Raw genomic sequence first — 26,077 nt, forward strand, 5'->3', positions numbered from 1 at the left:
AGAGAAATGGGACACCAACATAGTCCATGATAAATCCATTTCAGAAAAGAGTTGAAATCCAATTAAAGTGTTGTTTTAGTTGGGTTGTTGTGGTTACAAGTGAACTGTACTAATTTGCTTGCCTGGTTAAAGTAGAGGCTTTCGACCACTCCAACCCGTTCAAGCGAATCAGAGTGTTCCATGGAGTTCCAGGCAGGCAAGTGTTCTCTTCCACCCCTTACGCTGATCCCCAAAGCACCAAGTTAAGCCACTGATGTGGCCAGATTTTTGGCTCTGCTAGTCCAATGTGGGTGACCGAGGTAAGAGGACGTTAAGGCCCCAAAGGAGAATGAAAAATTTAATAAAGTCTAATTTAACGTACGATTCTGTTCTGGTAGCAAATCAACAAGGTGTTGGGGATGCATATCTATTCAAAACATACATTTCAGATGTTTTGAATGGAAAAACTACAAATCCTAATGATTAGACAGGGTTGGTTACATTAGTTCCCTCGTGTTACATGCGATGAATACACAAAAAGAATGTGAAATTCTTAGCTTTCTTGCCTTACCAACACTATCAACTGAGGTACCTGTACAGAATTCCAATTAGGAGTCAAAACAATTGATTAAACAGATTTATTGGATGAAAGACAATGTGTGTATGGCTCAAGTACCAGCCACTACTTGAATATGTGTGGCAACTTAAGAGGCTAGGTGCTAATTTAATATTATTGTACATTGTCCTTCAGTGTATTGACAATGGTAACCTTCATAAATGATAATATACAACCCCAAATTGGCCACAAAATAAGGTCCCACTTGCATTGCATTCAGCAGTTTATCATAAACTGCTCACTGTTCAACCTCTAAATGCACCACAACCTTAAACCTTAAGAGTTAAAGTAAGAGGTAGAAGGCTTCAGACTGGAGCTGGGATGGAGAGAAGATCCAGGAGACTGTGGTGTTTGTCCTAGAGCAAAAATGGAGAGATTCTTTTATTCTATTATCTTATTGATATAATTCAGGTTGTTTCCAGGATCATAAATTAACATAAGAAAATACAGTAAGGTCAAATTAAATGTAAAAATGACAAGGGAATATGGGAGAAGGGAGACTGTAATATGCGACATGATACATGTAATGATTGAAATGAAGATCATATTTCTGAGAGAAATTTTATATAAACATATATATACACACACACACACACACACATATACCGTGTATGTGTGTGTGTGTGTGTGTGTGTGTGTGTGTGTGTCTGTGTGTCTGTGTGTGTGTGTGTGTGTGTGCACACATACATAGACACAAAAGGATATCCTCCCTGAAGAACTCACTAACCAACCTGTGGTGTGGTGATCAGTCATGGTGCTCTCCTCACTGGCCTGATGTCTCTGGTAGGCCTCGAAGTTTACCGAGGGGTCGTCTTCGGACAAGCTTTGAGGAATCTGTCCGTCACCAGGGCGACACACTTCAAAACGGATCCACTGATAGCTGTGAAAACAGTAAAAGTTACCGTGAAGTCAGATTTACAGTATATAGCACTTCATACCTACATCATACCTCAGTAGTTGACAAGCATTCTCAACTCAAGGACCTCAAAATACATACTTTGATCATATACTGTAAATATATTCTACTTTCCATAACTCATAAAACAGTGAAGAAGAAGACAAGACAAGACAGACAGAACAAGACTTGTGCCATAATTAGGTGGAAAACATTCATTTAGCAGAGTCAACTTACTTGCTACACTTCCGCGCTCCCGGACAGCTCTGAATGAGATTCTGAATGGTTGGGTGGGAGAAGCCAAAAAAGTCTGCGCCTGATGGCACGATGGGCACCGTGGGTTTGGATCTAGAACAACACAGGTTGGGTAAACAAACTATCTGCAAAAACTCACAAATGGATGTATTACATGGGAGGTGGATATTTAGAATTGGATTTGGATATTTTAGTAACACCCATCTGTGTAAAAAAGGAAATCAATCATCTCCATAGACACACCGTCACTTAATTTAATGAAAACAGTCAGGATGCTACCGTTCCAACAAGTCACTTCATCAAATATCTGCCCAGCTAGTGCTGTCCCGGGAAGCTGCAAGTGCTGTTATGGTTAAAGTGGAAACGCCATGCGGCAATAACAGCTATATTGTGAATTGGCAGTTTACACAAGATCACAGAAAAGGATCAGAGAGCGCTGCAGCATTAGCGTTGTAGTTTGTAACCATTCTATATTACAAACATCAGGAAGTGAGTAAGCAGGGCAGCAGACGCTGCTGTGGAAACGACTACAAAGAAGATTTAATAGCTCAATTGAAAGCCCTACGGTCCAAAGGGAATATAAGACACGGCTTTTAAAAACACTGATAGTTATCGGTTCTCGGGGGTTGCAAGTAAAACTACTTGGCTGCCTACTTGGCAAGTTCCACTCTTCAGCCAGGGGTCGACATGAACTTTTTGAGGAACTTGTCCTTCGGACACGCAAGTTCACTTGTCCAGGCACAAAAGTCGCTTGTCCGGGGAAAAATGACAATGACTTATTTTTTTCCCATTTTGATTGTGAATTCAGAATGCAGAATTCAGACGAACAAACAGTTGAAAGCATCCAAACAGTGTCAACATAAAAATGATTCAATTCATGAATTTTATGAAAGTGGCTAAATGCAACATTTTCATTATACAATGCAGAGTGATACCAATGATTGTTCAGCTAAATCCCGAAATGACCTGCTTTGGCTAATTTGTTTTTCTCATAACGAAACTGGTATTCTAAATGCCAAATGGCTCTTGTAATTTTTATGTAGTTCCTAAGAACTTTATCTTAAAAGCTAACTTATCACACACTTAACACAACTATAAATAGCCGAGTCAATAGTGCTGGGCAATATGGCCAACAATCATGATAAAATATTACATACCATTCGATAACGATCATTATCAGAATATATATGAAATATTCTAAATATATAAATAATTTTAAATACATTTTAAATATCCCAAAAAAAACACCTAACTATTGATGTATGTGGCCCTCTTTTGTCAACCATACCTATGATATCAGATATCATCATATATCATTAAAGACACAGTATCATCTTCTCCTTCTCCAAGTTGCTCATTCTGGATGCTGCTGCTGTCTACAAGTGCAACCTAACCATGAGGGAGTGGGCGGGCCTTCTTTCTACATCGACAAACCTAATTGGCTAGAGGTTAAAGGTCAGCTTTAGGTCGTCCAAATTGATTGGCTTTTCCGTTGCCTCTTGCCTAACGCGGCTATAAATGGACAAATCTGCGAAAGACTTCAAAATGATCTAGCTTATTAAGACATTGAAGGAAAAAATATCATGATAATCATCGTTTTATCGCCCAGCACCAAAGACACCCGGTATTTTTTATTTTTTTGTGTTTTTGATTTCACTTGTTCAGTGGGGCAAGTAAATGGCTCTTCCACTCACCCTACAAAAACGACAAGACAAGCCTTTATGTCGAGCCCCGTCTTCAGCTTTAAATTTGTTTACACACAAACTTGATTTATATTAGTAAACGCCTTAAATGCAGCACAGTTCAAAACAATGTGCAGCTCTTTAAAAAGAATAACATCAGTAGTAGGTACCTCACAGATGCAATGGCCTTCAACAGATTAGAATGGCACGTCAGAGCGGAGGAGGCAACGATGGCATTCTGCGGATCTTCCTCGGGAACAATCTCAAACTGTGAGGGAAACGTTTTAAACAATGGGTTACACACATCTGCCAGATCCTCAAGCAGAAGGTGTGTTTGTCTCGATAGCAAAGCATGGAGAATGACCGGGTGTGTCTGAATGTGTAGTACCTGTGGCCCCACTCCCCCATCTTTAATTTGGCAGGTATACAGGCACTGCTGTTCTGGGATCTTCATACTGGCAAAGACCCGTGTGCTGCAGAAGCCCACTGGGTAGATGGCACACTGGTCATGGAACAACATTCTGTCGGTGATGATCTGCCAAAAAACAAATATTTGGTCATTGCTATGTTGGTATGTCGGTGCCATTTTCACAAGAGGAAAGTAAACTAATCTACGTGAAAACCCAACTGACATTTAGAAAATGTGTGTATGTGTGTTTGCTTAGTGATTATGCAATTATTAACACTTGGAATTCAGGCATGTGATCTGCAGTCAGTCATCAACAAATAGTCTGTGTGTGTGTGTGTGTGTGTGTGTGTGTGTGTGCGTGTGTGTGTTGTGGAGGCAAGCCCACAGGGTGTTGTGATGCGTTTAGTGCAGTAGCTAGAGGCGAGGTTCAGGCTTACTTGCCATCTGCTTGCAACCCTCTTGCTTACAGATCGCTGTCGGTGGCTAGTCCTTGTGGTGAACAGGAAAGCAGCCCCGTTTGTAAACTTCTCCTGCCAGTACACAGTATCTCCTTTACCAAGACCCCTACCGGGCCTCCTCGTGGTCACACACGGTAACTGGGTGTCTCGCTACCCCAGGCAACTCGACAGGGGACCTCGAAGTTGCAGTGGTCCCCAGAGGTCTGATGCGCAGGCCCACGTGTAGTGGACACGCCCTGGCATTGACAAACCACTGTCCTGCTGCCTTGTGGGTAAGTCTAGGAAGACAAAGGCAAGGGGAGTACACCCTGAGAGAAAAGCAACGTGATTGGCGGCGCACGACAGGCGGTCCTCAGAAAGACTGGAGCTCCGGCAGCATCCTGCAACTGTGAAAGAGAGGCCATCCTGGTCATCGACCTCCCACCGGATTCCACCCTCTTGCAGTGAAGAAATGCTGCTGGGTTGCGAGCGGCCGGGTTTGAGTGGCAGCTGCTCTCGGCAGACCGCTGTGTGACTGAGCAGCCCTATTTAGGAGCTACACTTAGTGAAACCGGGTTCTTGGACGAAGGCTCCCTGAAGGAGGAAGGACAGGGTTACACCTTCTTCTGGAAAGGATACCCTCGAGGAGGGAAACATCAGCACAGCTGGTGTGGAACTCACAATAAAAAACAGCCTCCTACCAAAACTCAGTGAAACACCGATTGGCATAGGTGAAAGGCTCCTGTTAAGCCCTGGTGCCCAGCTTGCTGCGTCAGCAGATGGATGTTTGCAATGGAGAAACTGGGCCTCATTTGGAACTGGTCATATGCATGGGACGCTGATTATTCTTTCTTATGGGGAATGAAGCAATAACTGAGGGGGCGGGGTCTGTGTTCTTGATACGAGCACATCTGCGATTGCTCAAAACTGTAGTTATGTATCTGTCACTGCCCATGAGGTAAAAAATACTTTTAAATGTTTTTGTCAAATTACATTTTGGAAACAGTTTGATTACTACAGTCTATGAAATAAACATTTTCAAAAAATCTAAAAAAAAAAAAAAATTAAAAAGAAAGGCTCCTGTTACTCAGAATCCCTCTGGCCAAGAAACGCTATGCCACCCTTATAAGTGCTTACTCTAACATCAAACGATGACGTAAAGGACCGCTTCTGCCAGGCATTAGATGAAGCCTTCCGTTGCATATCCAAGGAGGTTAAGATTTTTTGCTGGGCGATTTAAATGCCAGAGTGGGGGAAAAAAACCAAGATGTGGAGCGGTGGCATTGATTGGCATGGCATTGGGCAAATCAACGCTAATGGTCTGCGGCTGTTAAGCCTCTGTGCTGAGCAAGGCGTGACCATTACAAACACCCTCTTCCAATTAAAAAAAACAAGCAAAACATCCTGGATGCACCAACACCAAACATTGGCACTTGTTAAAACTACATAATTGTGAGACACTCTAATATAAAAGACACCTTACTCACTCGTGCAATGATAGGTGATGACTGCTGGACAGACCACCATGACCAGGCTCCAGGTAAAAGTATGCCCTGCAATTAATCTCCAAAGGTCAGAAAAGAAGAGGCGGGACTGTACCCAGCTAGAAAAGTCTACGGAGCGGACAAACTCTGACGCTCGCTGGCTGAAAACCTGGAAGACATAGTCTCTCCTGAGCACAGATGATCCCATTGATGGAAAATGGTCTTCTGTCAGCTCCATGTTTTATGAGGCAGCATAATCCATCAGCCATGAGAGCAGAAAGCTCCAGGACAGGTTTAATGACAACATAGGCACAAAAACTACCACACTCAAAGGCATGAACATGCCGTAGGGTTGTTGAGTGCTGTACCCTATGGCAGCTGCACTCTGGCAACAATGGCAAGCATCCAGGAGAGAGGTGCAATCAAAATTGTGTGCCCTGCAGAATGAGTGGTAGAAATCAAAGGCAAATGAAACGCAATCCCATACTAATAAAAATCATGTGCACAACTTTTATGATGCAGTGAAAACCATGTACAGCGGCTCTGTAGAAGGAGAAACTGCTCTGTCTCCCCCTTGATAAAGGACCAGAAAACTTGTCACAAAAAGATGGGCAGAACATTTTGAAACCCTTCTAAATCGGCACTCTCCAACAGACCACTCAGTCGTGGATAAACTACCTGTCTGCACCACCATCCAAGATCTCGATTTTCCACCAACTTTTGAAAGGTTCAATGTGCAATAAGGTCTCCGAAAAACAAGACCCATGACCCTGACAGCATCCCTGCAGAGATCTTTAAACAGGGAAGGCTACCTCTGCACTTTTCCTGTTTATCACACATGTCTTGAAGAATGAAACTCTCCCTCAGCAGTGGAGGGATGTCAAGGCAACCTCATTTCCATATACAGTATAAAGGCAACAGGTGACAAGTCCCTCTGTGGCAACAGCCGAGGCATTTCCAAACTGGCTGTTGCTGGCAAAGTCCTGGCCAAAGTTATGCTACACAGACTGGTGCAAAACATCACAGAGGAACTGCTGCCTGAGTCACAGTGTGGGTTCAGGAGGAACAAGAGCACTGTGGACATGGTGTTCACAGCACAGCTTTCATGGACCTGTCAAAGGCAGGCAAAGTTTGGATGCCCACGAAGGTTTATCAACAGCCTTCAACAATTCTATTTGGGGATGATGACACGTGTGACTATTGGAAACCGGGAATCCGAGCCCTTCAGGGTGTGCACCGGTGTACGTCTGGGGTGCATCCTTTCTCCAGTTCTTTTTAACATCTTTCTCTTGGTGTGACATTGCTGCTCCATAAGAAGATCCAGAAGGACGGTGGGATTACTGTGGACTTCAGACTTGATAAAAATCTGATTAACATGCGAAGGCTTCAAGCAGTTACAAAACACTGGCTACACTCTTGTCTGATAAAGCAGCGTAATAAATCAAGCATTCGTCCGAAACGACTCATGGTGTTGGTTGATAGATCTGTATCCAGAACAAAGTCATAACCATCAGTTTCCATGTTCTGCTAGTGGTCGCACTGGAGCCGAAGTCTACTTTATATGAAGAAGTGGAGCTTGTCGGCCTCATATCCATGGGTCTCAAATTGCCAAAAGCACAGCCACAAAATTATCTTGTTATGAAGGTTTTTAATGTTTTGGGCAGCATCATTTTATTTTGTGCCATGTGCAATGTTATAAATGGGAATGTAATTATTAGGGGTGTCACAATTCGGATTCAAAAATCAATCTAAATGAGCGTTTGACTTCGAAATCACAAGCAGGTTCACAATTCTCCCCGTATTTTTGTGGGTTATATTGACATGGTCGCCATATTGGGAAGGTAAAGATCAGCTGGTAAACAAATGCAGTGTGGGCTTGGGGGTCCGGGCGCCTCCGGAGTTGACTGCGGCTTGGCCCGCTCCGAACCGACTGTCATAAAATTTGGTTTGGAGTTGGGCGAGCTGCAGTTGGCTCCACGGAGGGGTCCTCTGTGCCGCATCCCTCAATGTACACTGCACCCGCCCACCAGCGGATCTTGACCAAGCCAATATGGTGGACGCCAAGACTCGGGCTGCGCGATAAAACCATCTCTATAATTTTCATGATAAAATCTTCCACAATAATAAATTTTAAATTTATCATCGTTATTTAATTTCGGTACAGTTTTTTGAGTCAACAAGAATAAACAGCAGGGTTTTCCCTCCCTAAGACTTGGGCGCAGCGCCCGAAGCGTTTTTTTCACAGTGCTGGGGAGCGATGCTGCAACTCCAAGTATCAGTAGTATTTTATCCGCCAGGAAAAATCCGAGCATAGAAACAGTGTAAGTGCAGTTTACCGTGTTCTGAAACTGGAGCGGAGAGAGAGAGTGGGTGGGGGGGGGGGGGGGCTGAGGCTCTCTCCCTCTCCACTCAGAGCTGCTGAGTAACCACTGGTGATCAGGTCTCACTTCCTCTCTACAGTGCCGTGCAGAGACTTTGAGGGGCAGGTGCTTTAAAAAAAATAAAATAAAAGGGACATGGGCCCCCAGCTCCAGTTCTAGGGATTTTGCCGCTCTGGGCAAACGGAGCAGTACAGCGGAGTCGCTGTGCACATATAGCAGGTGCGCCAAAGTTCGAGGTTCATGAAGAGTTAATCATGACTATATCTTGCCCAGACAATCTGCTACCTCGACACCCATTAATTAAAAAAAAAAAAAAAAAAAAAAAAAAAAATGCGCCTGATAAGAAGTGTGCACCATGGGATCCATGGGGCAGGTGCTCGGGCACAAATTTAAGATCAAATTGAATTGCGGATTTGGAGAATTGTGACACCCCTAGTAATTATCATCATTAGTCACCAAAATTACTCACTAAAAGTGTAAAAAGGATAAGGCTGTACCATTCATTTTGTGCCATTCAGTATTAGCGCAAGATAATACTTCAATCTGATTGGCTAGTAGAATTCTGCGATGTGATTAGCTGGTAGAACTCTGCAATGCGATTGGCTAGTAGAATTCTGCAATGTGATTGGCTGGGTCAATACTGCAATCTGATTGGCTGGTAGAATACTGCCCGCTATTTGAAAATGGCTTTCATAATAAATTAAAAAAAAAGGAATGCCAGTGCGAAGTGATGATGTGAGTTAGGAAGCTGACCTCTCCCAGGCTGTACACAGTCAGACCCCCCAGGACGATGGGGAAGACCGGGCGCCCCGAGGAGTCCAGAATGATCGGCTGCACCAGCTTACGAGAGCCGTCGGCTAGCTTCCTCTTCTTAGACATCTTCTTGGTGACTAAATAAATCGATAAATAAAACAGAAGCAGAACAGAACAGTCAAATACAACTTAAAGGTTACATAAAAAAAGCTGTCTTACCGATTCCGGACCAATTGAATAGCAAGTGAACCAATTGGGAAGTTGTTTTTTTTTTTAAATGATAACATAACTACAGCATTGATACATTTTCCTCAAATTTTCTAAATCTGTAACTCAACACTCTGTGCGCAGCACCTCACCCTCCTCCTTTCCGTTCTCCCTCCCTCGCTCTCTGCGTTCCTTCTTGTACTTCCTATGACCTCCATCATCTCCTGCTGAGACGGCTAAGCCCGCGTTTTGCACGCCTGGACCCCCTGCAGGACCAGAGGTTGGCATCACAGGTGGTGCCGGGTGAGAACTTGTGCTGGGTGTGGGCAACAGCTCCCCTTCTGATAAGGACTGGTACTGCAGCAGGGATTTTAGCAAGAACCTGAAATTTTGAAGAAATTACTTGTCAGGTTTTCCCAAGGACATTATACTGTAATGAGGCTTTGAAGGAAGTAGGACATCTCTGTTTACCTTCGTTCCTCCTTCGCTCTCAGAAATTTCTCTTCTAGGTGGGCAACTTCATCGCACAGGGCAGCATTCTCCTGCAGGTAAATCCTTTTTTTTAAAAGACACTAAAAACACAGATCCAAAGAATTTCCCTCCAGTTCATTATAGATATACTACAATGAACTACAAGGAGGGTTGAAATAGAGGAATCAAAGTTTGTACTTTTCTGGTGTAAAAATGATAACAAATGGTCATCTTTCCATCGGAATGAAGCGGTTTTCCTTCATCCCAGCTGGTTTACTCACAAAGATCATGGTGCGTGCCGCTCTGCGCAGCCTCAGGTACTTGAGCCGGTACTTTTCACTCTGGTTCTTGCGTGGGCCCCTCCTGCCCTTGGCCTTGGGCTCCTGGGAGCCAGTGGGGGACGGGAAGGCGGGCAGCGAGGCGGCCGAGCCGGAGCTGGAGGCGGTGGTCTGCGGAGGGGATCCCAGGAAGGACTGGAGCGCCTGCTGCCGCTCCCCATCGCTCTACGTGAGGGTGGGGGAGGAAGAGGGGTGAGGAAAGACTACTACTCACCCTGGGGATGGGTTATGTAAAATGAGGACTTGGATGATGATGAGAAAATTAAAACTGAGAATTTACAGTCATAAAAATAAATGAATTTAAATGGAAAAAGAACAACCTTCCGCTGCCTACATTTTCATTTCGGGGCAGTCTTCTCATTTAAACCCATTCTATATTTGATGATGCATCTTAAGAGGAGTCACCCCCTGCACCGCACTTCTGCTGTATATAACTCACCAACAACGCAAAGACTCCATTTCTGTTCTCAATCCTCTTGAATCTCCTGCTTCCTTTCTGTGTCTGAAACACAGTGGGACACTGAGGCTGAAGCGTTTTATCCCTTTGATCCCAACGAGTGAAATTGAACTAACCACCAGGCTCCATTTAAAGTGTCTTGGTATTAAACAACTCAGTACAAAGAGTACAGTCATTCCATGAAAGGAGTGCCATTTGGGTCCGCGTTGGGTCCCATCACTGATAATAAATAAGATAAAAGGTTTTTTTAAATAAATTATTTTATTTCTTTTATGAAAAAAACATGTTATTTACGGGTAATTGTTAGCTAATGAATTTAACCCAGAGTAAATTTTTGTGTGGCAACTTTATTTACTTTTATTTTTTTGATGTTCCACCCCCACCACACGCACGCACGCACGAGTAATGCATGTGTAATGGATGATAAAAATACGGCTGTTTAGCATGAAGTGGGAAAATATGTTTTCTGAGAAGTTAACATGTATGAAATTTCAAAAAAATTTATTCTTGGTTATTAGAAATTCTGAAAATAAAGACCAAATGGCACCCATCTCGTGGAATGACTCTGCAGTGTTCCAAATTCAATGTCTTCACGTCTGCCTCTTTTTTCCCGCCATGAGGGAAAAAAAAAAAAGAAAAAAGCATGAGAAACCAAAAGAAAAACAACACATAGAATGAGGTACAGTATGAATTGATCTTGTGTAAGCGAAACGCAGAGTGAAGTTGTAATTTTCCGTCCTCAACAGCAGAGGCTGCTGGCAGAACGTTTCGTTTCTCTTACCTCTCGGTACATAACCGCCTCCAGGCTTGACTTGGCGCTGCCAAAGAGAGGGCAAAGAGGCAAGGACCCCACAGGGTTCATTCTATCAATACAACATCTAATTTAAGGACTTCCAAATATATTTTCAAGCACAATTCTTTTCATTTTAAAGGACTTCATGCAAAACAAATAATACATTTTCAATGTGATAATTTAAATTAAAAAGCAACAATCTTAATCGCATTGTCTATTATTTCAATTTGTATACATATTATATACTTTTAATTTATATTTACATTATATATATATCTACTCATCTACAATTATAAGTGCCTTTTTCCAACCTTTCTGGATTAAATGTACATTTCCCTGGCATAATCAATGTCAGAAACGAGATTCTTGAAAGATTTTATTACGTTACGATTTGAATAACAAAACCAGGGGGAACAACACAGCTTTTTAATCATCACGTTTTATTTCAAGGACTTTTCAAGAACTTCTGCACAAAAGAGGGCTATTTTAAAGGAATTTGAGGACAAAATACAAGCACTCAGGAGAGAGGAGTGCGTGAGGGCGAGAGTGGATCATCTAGTAATCTGAAGGTTGCCGCCTCAATTCCCGGCTCCTCTTGGCAGCGTGCTGAAGAGTCCTTGAGCAAAACACTAAAGGCCTGATTGCTCCCGATGGCTGTGTCCATCAGTGTATGAATAATTGTAAGTCACTTTGGACAAAAGTGTCTGCTAAATTAATATGTGAAAACACCCTTCCTATTTTAGGGAGGGTGTTTTAACACCCTTTTTTATTTACACCTCAACAGACTTGCTAGGTATTTGTTTCTAGGAATCAGGGACACACACTGATATTTCAATTAATCTTATGCTTTAAAACTTGGCAGTGATACCACATTTTCTGTACAAAAGGCATTGTACTAACTCCTTCCAACACTATGTAACGTTAAATGTATTTTGTTTAACTACATAATTACATAACAGACTATGACTTAACCACGTAAAATTTATATCTCCAATTATTCTCCTTTTGAATGTCTCATATTCATAAAATATATTCTTATTGTGGTATTGTGTAGCAAATTGTCAAAACTGGACTTACTTGGATTGAACCAGGCCTCTGTCAATGATCCGTTGTTTGATATCCTTGATGTGCATGGGACGCCCAGCTTCCTCTAAGACAATCTAGAGTCGAATTAAGAATGAAAACCGAGAAAACACAAAAAACAAGAATAAAAACTGTGTGTGAAGCTAAAAAAAAGTCTCTATAATAACAATAAAGCACGACAACATAAGGAAATAGAAGATGTATTTACCTGTGCAGCATCCAGCCAAGTGAGATTTGGCTTCTCCGCAATGTCGCTGGAGGAGGGTTCACTGGACAGAGAAAAAAACTGTTGGAATCACATTAAGCAAAGACTGCATCTTAAGCGAGCCCATATTACAGTGTTGGTTTATGGGAAATCTCTTGTTATAATATTGATAACTTAGCTTTTTAACTGGCAAATGAAGGCAAATTAACAATTAGGTTTCACTTTAATTTTACTGCCAAGCAACTTTTTTGATTGAGGAATTCATAAAAATCTCCGGTTTAATCATAAATTTCAGTGTGGCAACTATCAGGCCATTTGCAATGTACTGTATGTTCAAAGTCAATATTAAACCAATCATTTCAAAACAATTAATACAGTACTGTATTTTAGACAATATAAAATTGGGGTGTAAGTGGGACAATACGTGTCAATGTATGTATTTATTAGACTGAAATATCGTCCTCATAACTACTTCGACACAATGATTATTATTGTAAATGAGAGACTTCATTCAGATTTAGACGTTAAGAGGGTTTTTAGCGTAGAAGCCTCCTCTAAATCCACAACATTCCACCCGTGATGGCATTATTCTGAAAGTTTGAATCACATATGCAGCCCTTTCAAAAACAAACACCTCTCCAGACTCTCTGGTGTCCCCGACAGGACTGCGATGCTGTCCAGGGCAGGGAACAGGGAGTAGTTGCCCTGCCCGTCCGCCTCCATCTCCGACTCAAAGGTGTTGAGCGACTCCATGGGAGACAGGCTTCTGCCCTGCGTGCTGGAGGTGGAGGGCTGCGACGCGCACAAGAGAATAATAAGCACACAAAACGGCGACACACGGACCCAAATACGTTTTGCACTCTTTTAATTGACTTGTTGACTTTGGACTATACTGCAACTCGCCCGTGTTGGGCTCACAGGTTAGCATAGTGCTACTAGCTAGCATAGTCGCTACCTCACGTTAACTCGTGTAGATAGATGTGTACATATTGGGTATTTCTCATCTCATTTTAATTGGTATCCCTTATACGACTGTACTTTTTTTTTTTTTGCTTTTTTGCTGCTGTAACGCCTGGATTTCCCTCCGGAGATAAATAAAGTGTTATCTCATCGCATGTCCACACATTTACAACCCAACGTACGAACATCAGTAGGAGTTGGATAGAATCGCAATGCCCACCCCCGTCCTTTCGAACCGCTTCGCCTGCTCTTTGCCATGTATCATCGGTGAGCCTTCATTCGCGTCCATGGCATTGTTGACGTGGGACTCCACGCTGACGTCCACGCTAGCAAACCCCAACCGTACGTCCGTCGTGCATTTCACTCGAAACTATTTTGATAATAAGTCGCTTTTTTTGTTGAATAAGCGACTATTGCGCGTGATAAAAAAAAAAATAATAATAATAGAAAACTCGGGGATCACCGGAACTAAGCTCGGCGGCTAATTTGATGTGGTTTGCCGACCGGACACATGGCTGGTAACACTCCACACGGATATCCGGTTTCAAAGTCGGGTTTAAGGGAAGTGGAGTTTGTCCGTGGTTTTCGCTCGATATTCGATATTTGGAAATGATTTAATGCATTTAAATATTATATTAGACACGCACATATATTTAAAGATATATATTATTTAATAACCTATTGTTATACATAAATAGGAATAAATATGAAGTCTTCCTTATATAAAACGCATATATAAATAATTAATCATTGTTATGATGTCATGCATTGAGTTTAGTTGAGTTAATAGTAAAAACAATAATATAATGATTGTAGTTTTTGTTTTGTAATTGTATTTAGAATGACAATTCTGAGGTAAATAACAAGACTTTCAAGACAGAAAAAGTATGGTTCTGGAAATGTATGGCGGACGACTTGTATAGCACAACATTTTTTTACCTTCATTCATTTGTTTCCTTCTAATTTTTGTTGTTGTTGTTGTTGTTGTTTTTGTTTTTGAAACAAATCTTAACCTTGCTGGCAAGTTGAAAAATAACTCGGGCTGCATTTACTGTACTTTAATACGGGTGTTTCTGAATTGCTTTGCTCGTACAGGAAAAACAACATGAACACATAGAGCGAGTAAGAGACAATACCAGCAAAAGTTAACTTAAATAAAAGGCAACGGAGAGATTATAACGGCAGCATCAGAGGCTACAGAGAGGTGAGCATCAAAAATACAAGTTTCAAAGAGATTCTGAAACCACACCAAAACTGTAGACTATTCTTTTTTTTTTTTTTTTTCCTGAACATGACTGTTTTTAATGGTGCAATCGTCTCTGCAAATAGGCCGCTCCTTCTGCTCTACTTCTACTTATTGAAATAGCTTTTCCTTTTTCATATAATCTCCTGATGACTTCATGACCCTGTATTTTACTGTTGGGATTCTCCCTGCAGTTGATCATGTTGGGGGGGAGTTGGACCTCAGGTTAGGATTGAACTCATAACATGCAATTTCTTTATTTTCTTTTTACGGCGACGTGCTTCTGTCTTCCCTCTGAGGCCCTTTAAATAGAGACACCGTAATCTTTCTCACAGTGTATATGCTATAAACGGAACCCTTCTTTTGATCACATTTTCAAAATCCCACAATGAAGTACACTCGGTTAATGATATTCTTCCCCATCCCGTATCACCGTGAAATTGCTTATGTGCCGCGTTCGTAAATTCTTGTTTTCTTTGGTGTGCAGTGAACAAGGCTCAGATTACAGGGACGTCTTGCGGAGCATAATTACCACGTCTAGACCCAATACGGCTCTTGTGAGGATTAACACACAAGCCAAAGTTCTGTCCATGAGTGACACTGATGGTCATGATTTTTTCCCCCCCTTAATTCACAATACTTGAATAATCTGCATTATGGCAACGGTTGTCAAACTGGGGTGTGGGTGGAGGCCGACATCCCAATCCAGTGGTGAGTCAGTTTACTAAATACTGGTTGTATCTCTTTTGTGGCCAAAGTGGAGATAACACTCAACCACTCTCCACATAATTTGAAAACCTCAGACGCCAGAAAAGTGTACAACATAAGCGTTGAGATGATTTAGGGACAAAGTGTGCATGCATGTTCGTGTGTTGAAGAGCGTCGCAGGGGATTCATTTATCTCACATTCTATCAATCTGCTCTATCAAATAAGGTTTTACCAAAAATGTAAATTAAAAATGCCACACAAGTCGGGTCCTGTATTTGAGGGCGTGGGCATGGTCAATCGTTTAATTTGTAAATGATTGAAAGTGAGGGACAGAAGCAAAAACCCAGAACAACAATATAGGATACAACTAAAGCATCTATACAAAACAACAATTTTGAATATAAAACATTTTATAGTAGGGCAGATCTCATGTATCAAATCTTGTATCATTTTTTAACAATTGTTTTTTTTTTTTCTTCGCCTTAAGTAAGATTTACATTGAATCCGAAAACGCATCCGACAGTCGAATCCTCTGGCAGTCGTCGGATGAACGGCATCTGGGTTTTGCATCTGAGAACATGTCAGGAAAAATGGGAGAGCGAGTAGTTTGCTCAGCGGGACTGGATTTACCATTTTTCCATGAATGAGAGTTGGGGGGAAAACTCCATTTATATAATGTTTGCAAAGTGTGAACAAAAATAAAACACACACACACACACACACAATTCATTAATATAAAATGAGATTTATTGATAGTGAATATGGTGACATCCAGTGTTCACGTTAATTATGTCATGATTTTATATACATGACTTATTTGCTTAGTTTTAAGTCCACTTCCAAAATCACCCCCCAGTGACTTCCAGTAGTACTGTCAGGGACTTAATCATATACCGTAGCGTAGCACAGGTTTTCATATGTAGACTCCAATTTTCCCCAAAAATTCATGCACTTCCTGTTTGAAGCTACCGTTTGTCGGATTCAGTGTAAAGCCGGCATCACAGATGATCAACAATGCAGTGTTGTGCAAAAAAAAAAAAAATTCAAGACATGGCTCACACAAACTAGACACGTTCAACCCGTCAACATAGCATGGCATTCACAAAATGAAATTCCCTTTTGAAATAATGGATTTATTCATGCAGTTCTGCAAGCAAGTACAGTTGGTCAGATTAGATCAGTTGTCCTCAGTAACAGTCGAGCCAGCCGTAGTTGAGAAGAAAACGCATCACGCTCTTGGAGGCGAAGTAGTACTCGCTCTGCCTGGGACCGTCTGAGAAGTATAGGTATCCTGTGGGAGGAAACATGTACATTACCATTACACTATGTAACACAAAACGAATTGTGCTTGACTTAAAGAGGACCTATTAGGCTCCTTTTTACACAAGTCAATATAGGTCGTTGGAATCCCAAAAAACATGTTTTCGATTTTTTTTTTTTTTTTTTGCCGAAAATACCGCTCAGGTTATGCATTCCAGCCATTGTAAACATGCCTCTAAATCCATCGTGCTCCTGACGCTCTGTTTCAGTGGGAGGCACCTCCCTCCCGAAGCCCCGAGTCTGTGAGCCAATGGGGTTTGAGCTTTACTCCAGGTTCCTTTGTATTTACTCCGTAAACGTTCGTTGATTTCACCTCATCGGTCCACTAAAATCTGGTAATTCTGATGAATTACATCCACCTAATTTAAAAAATTGTTCGTTTCAGGGTTTCAGTGTTTGGCTCGTTTCAGGACATGTTTTCTGAAATAGACAGCTTATGAAAAACTGACTGGGTTGTCTTATTTCACAGTTTGTGTGTTAGTAGGCCCATCAGAGACCCAAATGTATGTGCACAAGCACTGAAAACCCGAGTTTTTCATAATAGGTCCCCTCTAAAATATTGACATTTCATATTCTTCTCGCCAACAAAATGGGTGAATTTCAGGTTGTGGACGATTTCAGATTCCTCACCTCTGTTCTCGAAGGCGGCATCTACTTTCGAGCCAATTCCGGGTAAATCTTGAGTGATCCATCTCGGGTAGCCGTAGTCCATTTGGTTTCTGCGCTCATCGTAGCTGGAATGTGCACATTGATTATAACGCAGAACTAACGAATCAACCAAAGAATATGAACAAATAGAATGCTATCAGATATCAAGAGAGAGAACTCCGGGAGCGCGTAATTCAAAATAAAAGTAAAATGGAAAAAAACATTATCCCACCTCCAATATTGACTATTGACAAAGATCAGTGTCTTCCCGGTGGTTGGCACGTAGACGGCTGCACCCACTTTATTCACAGATGAGGGAAGGCCAAGTCTGGTAATTGGCTTTGGATATCCTGGAAGTTTTGTCTTTGCATAAGCCCTTATGGCCCAGTACTGCTGACCTGTGGACAATGTGTTGGTGGTTATATGCTGAAAAAGCGGTCATCGAGACCCTGCTCCCTCATTTGAACTGATTGAAGAGGTGTGAGAGGTACCTTCAAACAGATACACAATGTCCTTGTATGGAACTTCATAGGCTGCGTCGACATAGTTTATCTGAGGCCATTTTGTGCTCACTTTGGTCAGCCGAATGCCTCGGAAACTTGTACTCTTTCTCCAGTAGTAACTAGATAAAAATATATATAGAAAACATTTTTGCGGACTTTGAATGACTGCTTAGTTGGTGCTTGAATTATAGCACACCATAGTCCACGCACAAAGGACAGGCACAATAATTACGCCTTTAAATGTACCCATTTTTGAAGAAGTACAGGTCTCCCCTGATGGAGGTAGCTGCATCAAACACCAGGTTCCGGCTGCACTGCTCCTTTCCGGGATTGGGTCTGGGGTCAGGTCTGGGGTCGGGGTCCTCTGTGGGTTCCTCCGGCTCTGGCTCTGGTTCTGGCTCCGGTCTGGGTTTGGGTTTCTGTGTGGGGCTAGGGCTTCGGCTGCCTGCAAGACAATTACGAAATCAATCAATCAGACAATCATCAGATCAGACAATTTATTTTCTCGGATTTGCCCGTAATTGTAGTTTGAATAAGAATGCAGGATCTGCGTGCGTTTGTTACCATACAGGGCTTGCACCCCAAGCCTGTCATCGTCTGGCAGTTTGTATCCATTGGTGTTGACGTATCTATAGGTGGGATACATCAGAGCTCTTCTGTTTCTGGAGTGATCCAAGCCCAAGGCGTGACCAAACTCATGGGCCGCCACCAGGAGAAGATTCACACCTGATTCAGAAAATGTTATGTTAAAATGTTGAGACTCAAAAGATTCAATCAGGTGTTGAATGAAGAATGTGGATAGCTATGTAGCTATACTTTCAACTGTGTAGTCGTTAAACTTAGCATTGTTTTGCCTATAGAGTTCCACTGTCTTAATGGTTGACAACAAGACCTGAAGCCAAAGCGAATGATAATTTAGGAGCTTTGCAGCATAACCAGATAATTTCACCTAGTGCGGAGCTAAGAACTACATTTTCTGATCCTATTTGTGAATGGACTTTTTAAACTCATAATAAAACAAATGCAGTAAAGCACCTGGACTTAGGCATTTTTGGACGTAAGTTGACCAAGTGGCCAATTTTGTCTGTTAACTCAAGAAAGCTTAACATAAATAATCTATACTTTATTAAATGTATGCTTTAAGTTCAAGTTTTTATTTTCCCTTTGCAGATAAGGGGACATTTCAAGTGAGCTCTAATTGACTCTTACTTCTTTGGGTTAGAGTCCATGTTTCATCGTCATCAAAGTGTGTGTCTCCTCCTTGGCGTCTTCCAGGTGAGTTTGCGTGGGCCAGGACTCCGTTGGGCCCATCAAAGGGGTAAAAGTCTCCGTGATCTGTATTACAACACTCTAATTTATTGCAGAAACATACACAAGCCCAGAGCCTACTCTCTCACCAATAAGCATATAACAGATGTAATAGACACGTAGTCCGTCTGCAGCAATCATTTTGAGTTTTTTCCTTTAAGCTGAAACATAAACGGAATCAACAATCATAGGTTTTATATTATTATGATTATTATGATGATGATGATGATGGTGATTATTATTATTATTATTAGTAGTAGTAGTAGTAGTAGTAGTAGTAATATTATTATTATTATTATTATTACTGTAGACTCACATCCGCCTTTAAAAAGGATCATGATGTCCGCAGTGCCACTGTAGATCTGTTTGAAGTCCAGAGGGATGACGTCGCTGTAGAGCTGGAAAGCCTGACCGATGGTGGCGTCCACCTCACGCTGGCTCAGATCACGAGTGTACTGGGTTATCCTGCATCCGTATGGGAGGTTAGGTATGGAAATTGCCTTTATACATATGCTCTAAACCCTATCAAAGTAATATACAGACCAAAGTGGAGCATTTATTTGGGGAAAAATGTGGGAAAAACAGACTGAAAGTAGAGTACAGTACCTGTAGGTTATCAGCCTTTTCTCCCATTTGGGTCGGCCGGCAAAGTGTCCATATCTGCTGATGTCCGAGACGCCACACCTCGGGGCCTTCATCACCTCCAACGTTTCATTATCCAGGACGCCAGTGACCTGTGGGAGTGGATCGCACACCACACTGAGGGGTACGTATCCCTGAGGTCTTTTGTCTATTTTCTATCTGTTTTTTAACTATTTGAAAACCATGCCTTCATCAATGTTTAATGTTTGGTATCTTGCTTTGATAGAGAAGGCACTGGTTTTGTAGAGAAGTTTAAAGCAACACATTTAACCTGACCCAAGTGATATAAAGTGATACATAAAGTGATTATAGTATTTTTGCCATTTACATCCATATATGCCATATTTGTATGCATATACAATTCCAGTCAATGCCACGTAATGCAGCATTGTAAGTTCTTAAATTAATGTATGCTGACTCCTTATTCTATTCTATCTACTGTACTATACAACTATTTTCTACTTTATTCTAGCCTTTAGGAGCGCTACATTCCGTTTTGTTCCAAGGGAATAATACAATTTGATCGAATTCCTTCACTGGGCGGTACAACAAACCTCCAGGCCAAAAAACGCCTGCATGGCCTGCAGACTCTCGTTGAAGGAGTTCAGGCCGATGCTTCTCACTGAGGAGTTGGTTATTCCGACATCAGCGTAGAACTTATAGAGGTATTCCTGTTACGGATCAAGAATGGAAGCAGTGTTAGTTCATGTTTTCTGCATGAGATGGATCGATTTCATGTCATTATGATGTTTATAAGCATTTCGATAATAGTTTATGATCCAAAAAATATATCAACCAATTCTGCTTCTTTTCAATTCTATGTCAATTAGGCCAAATTCAAACAACCAATCAACACACAACCTCTTTGCTCATGCATCCCTCCATTACCTCAGCAAATGATTCCTCCACCTCAGGTGAGAGTTGGACTTCAGGGACAGCGAGAGGTGCTGCGCAACACAGAGCCAGCCACACCAGCGACACCAAGCAAGAAGCCACCAAGGAGCCCATGGTGGTCAGAAATACTTCCTTCTCTTCCCCCCGGAACCCAGATCTCTGCCTCTCAGCTTCACTTTCCCTTATATAGCTTGTGTGTGTGTGTGTGCGTGGGTGTGGGTGCGTGTACATGGGTGTTTCTCATGGACTAAGATAAGGTGTGTAGAAGCAATGTCCGCTGGAACATTCCAGTAAGCGTTTGGACTGGCCCCAGTGCTAGAGGGAGAATGGATGTGAAAATGTGTTCCCTGATAAGAGACAGAGAAGGAGATGCAGCCGTCGGAGTTTCAGTTATATCACGCTTCTGTTTCACTGCCAACCTTTTGCCTTTATTCCTTTATTGTGAAGTATTTTTACCATGCATCTCACAGGTTTCCTCCATTTTATGTCAGATGCAGATGTTTTTTTTCCCCCAGTCTTGGAAGTTCTTAGCAAGACGCACTCATTAGAAGAGACGTTTCCCAAATTTCCAATCCCAGAACATAGTCAGATTTGTGTGTGTGTGTGTGTGTGTGTGTGCCTGCGTGTGTGTGTGTGTGTGTGTGTGTGTGTGTGTGTGTATACAGTGTATATTGGTAAATAACAAGTACGATTTTTAAAGGGGTGTTAATATAATTGAGATACATACATTTATAGTATATTGTTTATTCATGCATATCTGTGAAGTTGAAAAACCCAGTTTGTTCGATTTTTGACATAATTTGTTTAAAAATTCCACAAAACCGTAAATAAAGCCTTGTAGGCCTAACTGTCTAAAACACGGTCGCACCACCTGACATTTTTACACATTTCAGCCACAAAGCCCCCCAATGAATGACGTTAACATTTTTTTAAGTGGTTTCAAATCAAGAATACTTAATAGTTATTTTCTTTCTATTTTACATGTGTCTTCATACCTAGTTCATTAATTGATTCCGACACACAAAAAAGAGAATCAAGTCATTGACTCATACACCGATCAGCCACATTAAAACCACTGACAGGTGAAGTGAATAACATTGCTCATATGGTCCCAGTGGCACCTGTCACATGGTGGGACATATTAGGCAGCAAGTGAACAGTCAGTTCTTGAAGTTGATGTGTTGGAAGCAGGAAAAATGGGCAAGCGTAAGGATCTGAGCCACTTTGACAAGGGCCAGATTGTGATGGTGACTGGGTCAGAGCATCTCTAAAACAACATTTCTTGTGGGGTGTTCCCTGTATGCAGTGGTTAGTACCTACCAAAAGTGATCCAAGGAAGGAGAACTGGTGAACCGGCGACAGGGTCATGGGCGCCCAAGTTAATGCGGCCATGATAGAAAGGTGTCAGAACAGACAGTGCATCGCAGCTTGCTGTGTATGGGGCTGTGTAGCCTCAGACCGGTCAGAGTGACCATGCTGACCCCCGTCCACCACCCAGAGCGCCTACAATGGGCATGTGAGCGTCAGAACTGAACCATGGAGCAATGGAAGAAGGTGACCTGGTCTGATGAATCCCATTTTCTTCTACATCATGTAGATGGGTGGGGTTAGGGTCCGATCCGATGGAGCATCTATAGGATGTATTGGAACAACAAGCCTGATCCACGGAGGCAAAAACCTTGCAACTTCCAGGCCTTAAAGGATCTACTGCTAACGTCTTGGTGCCAGATACCACAGGACACCTTCAGAGGTCTTGTGGAGTCCATGCCTCAATGGGTCAGAGCTGTTTTGGCAGCATGAGGGGGAAGTACACAATATTAGTGGTTATGAGTGATGGCTTTAATGTGGCTGCTCGGCGTATGTAGAAATGTTATGTAGTAGTATGTAGTGTACTTGTGTATGCATGCCTCATTTATTTACTTATTTATACTTATAACATACAGTATATACACATTAACTAGTTGATTATATAAAACAATGAAAACAACTGGGGGAAAGCAGGGGAAGTAGTTACAGAAAATAACATTTGATTGTAATTATGTAAATTTCTAACTTCATTAAATTCCTCTGTGTTTCTTAGCAAAGTGGAATTCAGTGAGCCATCCAGGCGTGAATGTTGAATTTGTAAGCGTCAGATTGGAACACAGAGAATAATTACTTCAGCCTTTTACTCCAACTCCCAGATTCCGACACCCAAGCTTTATGCCAAGTGAGGTTCTGGATCCTGTCAATGGGGGAGGGGGGGGGGTTCTGTACCTGTTATTTTTTAAATTAGTACATGCTTGCACTTGAGTCGTTCCAGTGCTACTTTTGGGGGAAAGGAGCAGGTACTTATTGTACTTGTCTCTGATGGGTTGTAATAATCCAGCCACATATTGACAATGCAACAACCGGAATCATTCACCCTGTCTTTTTGTTTCTTTTATAACAAATTCACCCATTCTCATGGTATTTTCATTATTTGGATTGAAACACAGCAAATATTAAACACTTGTTCACTTGAACCAATTTTTTGTGTCAGCAGCCCAGCCAAGCGTTGGCTGGTAGTGTATTCACCGCCCGCTTCTGCCTGCAGTCATACTGGTAGGCTTTGGTCCCAATGAAGAGGTAGATGGTACCTAGCCATTGTACAACATACAAAATAAAATGGTATATATTTATATATAAACATAACGCGTGTGTGTGTGTGTGTGTGTGTGTGTGTGTGTGTGTGTGTGTGTGTGTGTGTGTGTGTGTGTGTGTGTGTGCGTGTGCGTGTGTGCGTGTATATGTATATATGTTTCTTTTAGTAAAATAGCACGACACATGACAATTGTGAAATGAAAAGCATGTGAACACGAAGTAATCACCATATTTCACTGTATAGTATAGTGTTGGTTTCTTCACAGGCTTGCAACTATACGTTTTTGTTACATAATAAATTAAAATAAGAGTATTAAATCATCCTGACTTCTGACTGTCTGTTGGTTTTTACCTTAAATGATTTAGTAGGAATGTATCTTTCAGGATTGGTTAGTCATCAATAAAGGATGTTTGCTCACAGAACTTTCAAATAATTTATATGATTATTTATACCTTGTTGTGAAAAATGTAGATCAAAAACATATAAAGTACTTGCAAATATATCATATATATTAGATCTACAAATGATATATCCCCTTATAGTCTCCCCTGTCTTAACATCTACCTGGACCACAGCATCAACCCTTCTGCCGATGCCCGGCCAGTCTTTGCGGATGAGTCCGGGGAAGCCCGGCTCCATCTTCCCTTTGTTCTTGTCATATCTGCGAACACAACATACAGCATAAAACTGAAAACATGCTGTATAAAAGAGGAAATCCCCTTTCTCACCATGGAAAGAAAGAAAAGGCATTGTTAAAAAGACATTGTGTGACAACAGATGGAATGTGTGACAAACACGCCGAATGTATCTGGGAATTATTATTATGTTTTTACCTGTAATATACATCTACAAAGAAATACGTTCTCCCGTAATCGCTAATGTGCAGGGCGGCGTCAAGGCGCTTGACTCTGGCGGAGAAGCCGAACTGGTAGATGGAGCCAGCTTGGCTCTTCGCATTAAGCTGCTGAACCACCCAGTACTTATGACCTAGAAAAACACAGCCGTGTCACTGCGTTTTGGCACGGCATGAGAAGACGGCGACATACCACAGGGGCCGCCGAGCTCAACGAGCCTCCTGGATGGAAGTGCAAAGCTGTAATTTTGGGATGCGACATTGTGTTCCTCAAGCCGGAGTTCTAGCCTTGTCATGCTGCAGCCTAAGTGATGCCTTGCACAGGCCTTTGGCCCGGATATCGTAGGCGGCGTCCACCTGAGAGGTAACGCTCTGTAAGAAGACGCCGCTGGGGCCGTCTCTGAGCTGGTTCCAATTCATGGTCCCTGTTGTTCCCAGCCACAAATACCTTGGTTGTATTAGGGGTAAAAAGGTGACACACTCAAGCTTTAAGTCAGAAAAATATTTATTTTTTTCCAGATGTTAGACAGTCTTCAACGTATTATCATGCCTGTTTTTAAAGAAGACCATCTCTCTCCCTATCACCGCAACCACATCCGCAGAGAAACTCGGATCACACTTTTTCGGAACGCTTGGAGTTGATGCTTTTTCGGTTGGCCTCCCTAATAAACAACATCAATATACTTTTTAGCAATGTTCCTAATGCATTCATAAAGTTATTATACTGCTATATTTCACTTACCATACAGTGTCTGAATCCCACTGACATCATCCTGCGACAGTTTGTAGTGGGAGCTGTTGTAATATTCGTATTTGGGGTACATCATGGCAGAGGGGTCCTTGGAGTGAGGTAAACCAAGCGAGGGGCCTAACTCGTGGGCCGCCACGGAAAATAGGCTGAAGCCTGAATCAACAAACAAAGCAAAAAAAAATGAACAGTAGATTTCACCTCTGGTAGGTTCACTCAAAAGTATTTGTTTTTCCGCTTTCCTGAGTCGTATATTTTTGGAAACCACAGATGCGTTTTAAGGGGCAAAACAAACAAATTGATCCCATTTAATATAATTCATAATTGCTACACCATGTATCATAATTCTGTAGTCTTGTTGGAGGCAGAACCTCACTTTTGTTTCCCCATCGTCCATGTTTCATCGTCGTCCAAGTGCACGTCTCCTCCCATCCCTTTCCCCGGTTTGAATGAGTGGGCCAGCAGGCTGCCGGGTCCATCGAATGGAAAAAAATCTCCATGATCTGGAAAAAAAAACCATGAAATGAATTCAGTCTAGACGGATCGGAATGTCTGATGTTTGTAGCGTACGTAAAGTGTTACGAAAGCCGTCCATGCTTGCCATTAAACATAATACGGCAATCTGCTTCCCGCGGTGTAGAACCCAGAAAGCAAATTGGAGAGCGGGGAGGTTTGAGCTTAGTACTTCCTCGTGCAAAGTAAAGGAACAACATCAGTGCTGCCGTGGTTGACGTTGACGAATTTCAGCGGAGCCACATCACTCCAGATCTGCAGGGCAGAACGAAAGGAGCTCTCCACATCCTTTTTCTTCATGTCTGGAGTGTAGCGTGTGATCCTGCATGCCGTCCCCAAAAAACGAAAACAAGAACACTGGGTATCTGAAGCACTATGAATATAAATACAGACAAAACATCAGAAGAAAATCCTAACTTTGATGTAGCTACAGCCTTAAAGCCTCTTAAAGGAACAGCGTCAATAGTACCCTGCACCTGTACGTGACGGTGCGCTTTTTCCCACCTCGGCTTTCGGGGTTAGGAGCTGAAGTTCCCCACGTCGGGAACGCCACACCGGGCTTCTCTCGTCACTGCCAGGGTGCTTCCCTCCAGGCGGCCCGTTCGCCTCAGACCGAAGAAGCCCTGCGTCTCCCTGATCTTTTCCTCCGTGGCCCCCGTGGCCTCCAT

At 42.2% G+C, this 26,077-nt stretch overlaps 3 protein-coding genes across 4 annotated transcripts; all 3 read right to left on the reverse strand.

The window, feature by feature from the left end:
* Positions 1-79: 79 nt before the first annotated feature.
* tbrg1 (transforming growth factor beta regulator 1) lies at positions 80-13,698 on the reverse strand. Of its 2 annotated transcripts, XM_080007421.1 has the most exons (15): positions 13,626-13,698; positions 13,080-13,237; positions 12,449-12,509; positions 12,235-12,317; positions 11,146-11,182; positions 10,347-10,409; positions 9,851-10,072; positions 9,570-9,640; positions 9,251-9,480; positions 8,892-9,028; positions 3,816-3,962; positions 3,598-3,695; positions 1,728-1,838; positions 1,327-1,475; positions 80-951 (listed from the first exon to the last, which is right to left on the reverse strand). In XM_080007421.1, exons 1-15 carry the CDS (start codon positions 13,692-13,694, stop codon positions 872-874), a joined length of 1,716 nt encoding a protein of 571 aa, XP_079863547.1. In that variant the 5' UTR covers positions 13,695-13,698; the 3' UTR covers positions 80-871. The 2 variants fall into 2 exon arrangements, with proteins under 2 accessions (XP_079863547.1, XP_079863548.1); XM_080007422.1 differs by lacking the exons at positions 80-951; positions 1,327-1,475; positions 1,728-1,838 and adding an exon at positions 2,341-2,495.
* Positions 13,699-16,182: 2,484 nt separating this feature from the next.
* On the reverse strand, positions 16,183-20,798 carry mmp30 (matrix metallopeptidase 30). Its single transcript, XM_080006272.1, has 11 exons — positions 20,667-20,798; positions 20,333-20,449; positions 19,743-19,870; positions 19,453-19,601; positions 19,038-19,163; positions 18,393-18,554; positions 18,075-18,273; positions 17,817-17,947; positions 17,558-17,723; positions 17,308-17,411; positions 16,183-16,648 (listed from the first exon to the last, which is right to left on the reverse strand). The coding sequence occupies exons 1-11, from the start codon at positions 20,784-20,786 to the stop codon at positions 16,545-16,547; spliced, it is 1,506 nt and encodes a 501-aa protein (XP_079862398.1). The 5' UTR covers positions 20,787-20,798; the 3' UTR covers positions 16,183-16,544.
* Positions 20,799-20,912: 114 nt separating this feature from the next.
* Positions 20,913-26,077, reverse strand: LOC307234728 (collagenase 3-like; the record flags this gene model as incomplete). Its single annotated transcript, XM_080006591.1, has 9 exons — positions 20,913-20,987; positions 23,860-23,956; positions 24,156-24,282; positions 24,475-24,573; positions 24,891-25,045; positions 25,273-25,399; positions 25,619-25,731; positions 25,879-25,885; positions 25,936-26,077. 9 exons carry the CDS (start codon positions 26,075-26,077, stop codon positions 20,913-20,915), a joined length of 942 nt encoding a protein of 313 aa, XP_079862717.1.

Source organism: Zeus faber, assembly GCF_960531495.2.
Source record: "Zeus faber genome assembly, chromosome: 9".
NCBI classification, from domain to species: Eukaryota; Metazoa; Chordata; class Actinopteri; order Zeiformes; family Zeidae; genus Zeus; species Zeus faber.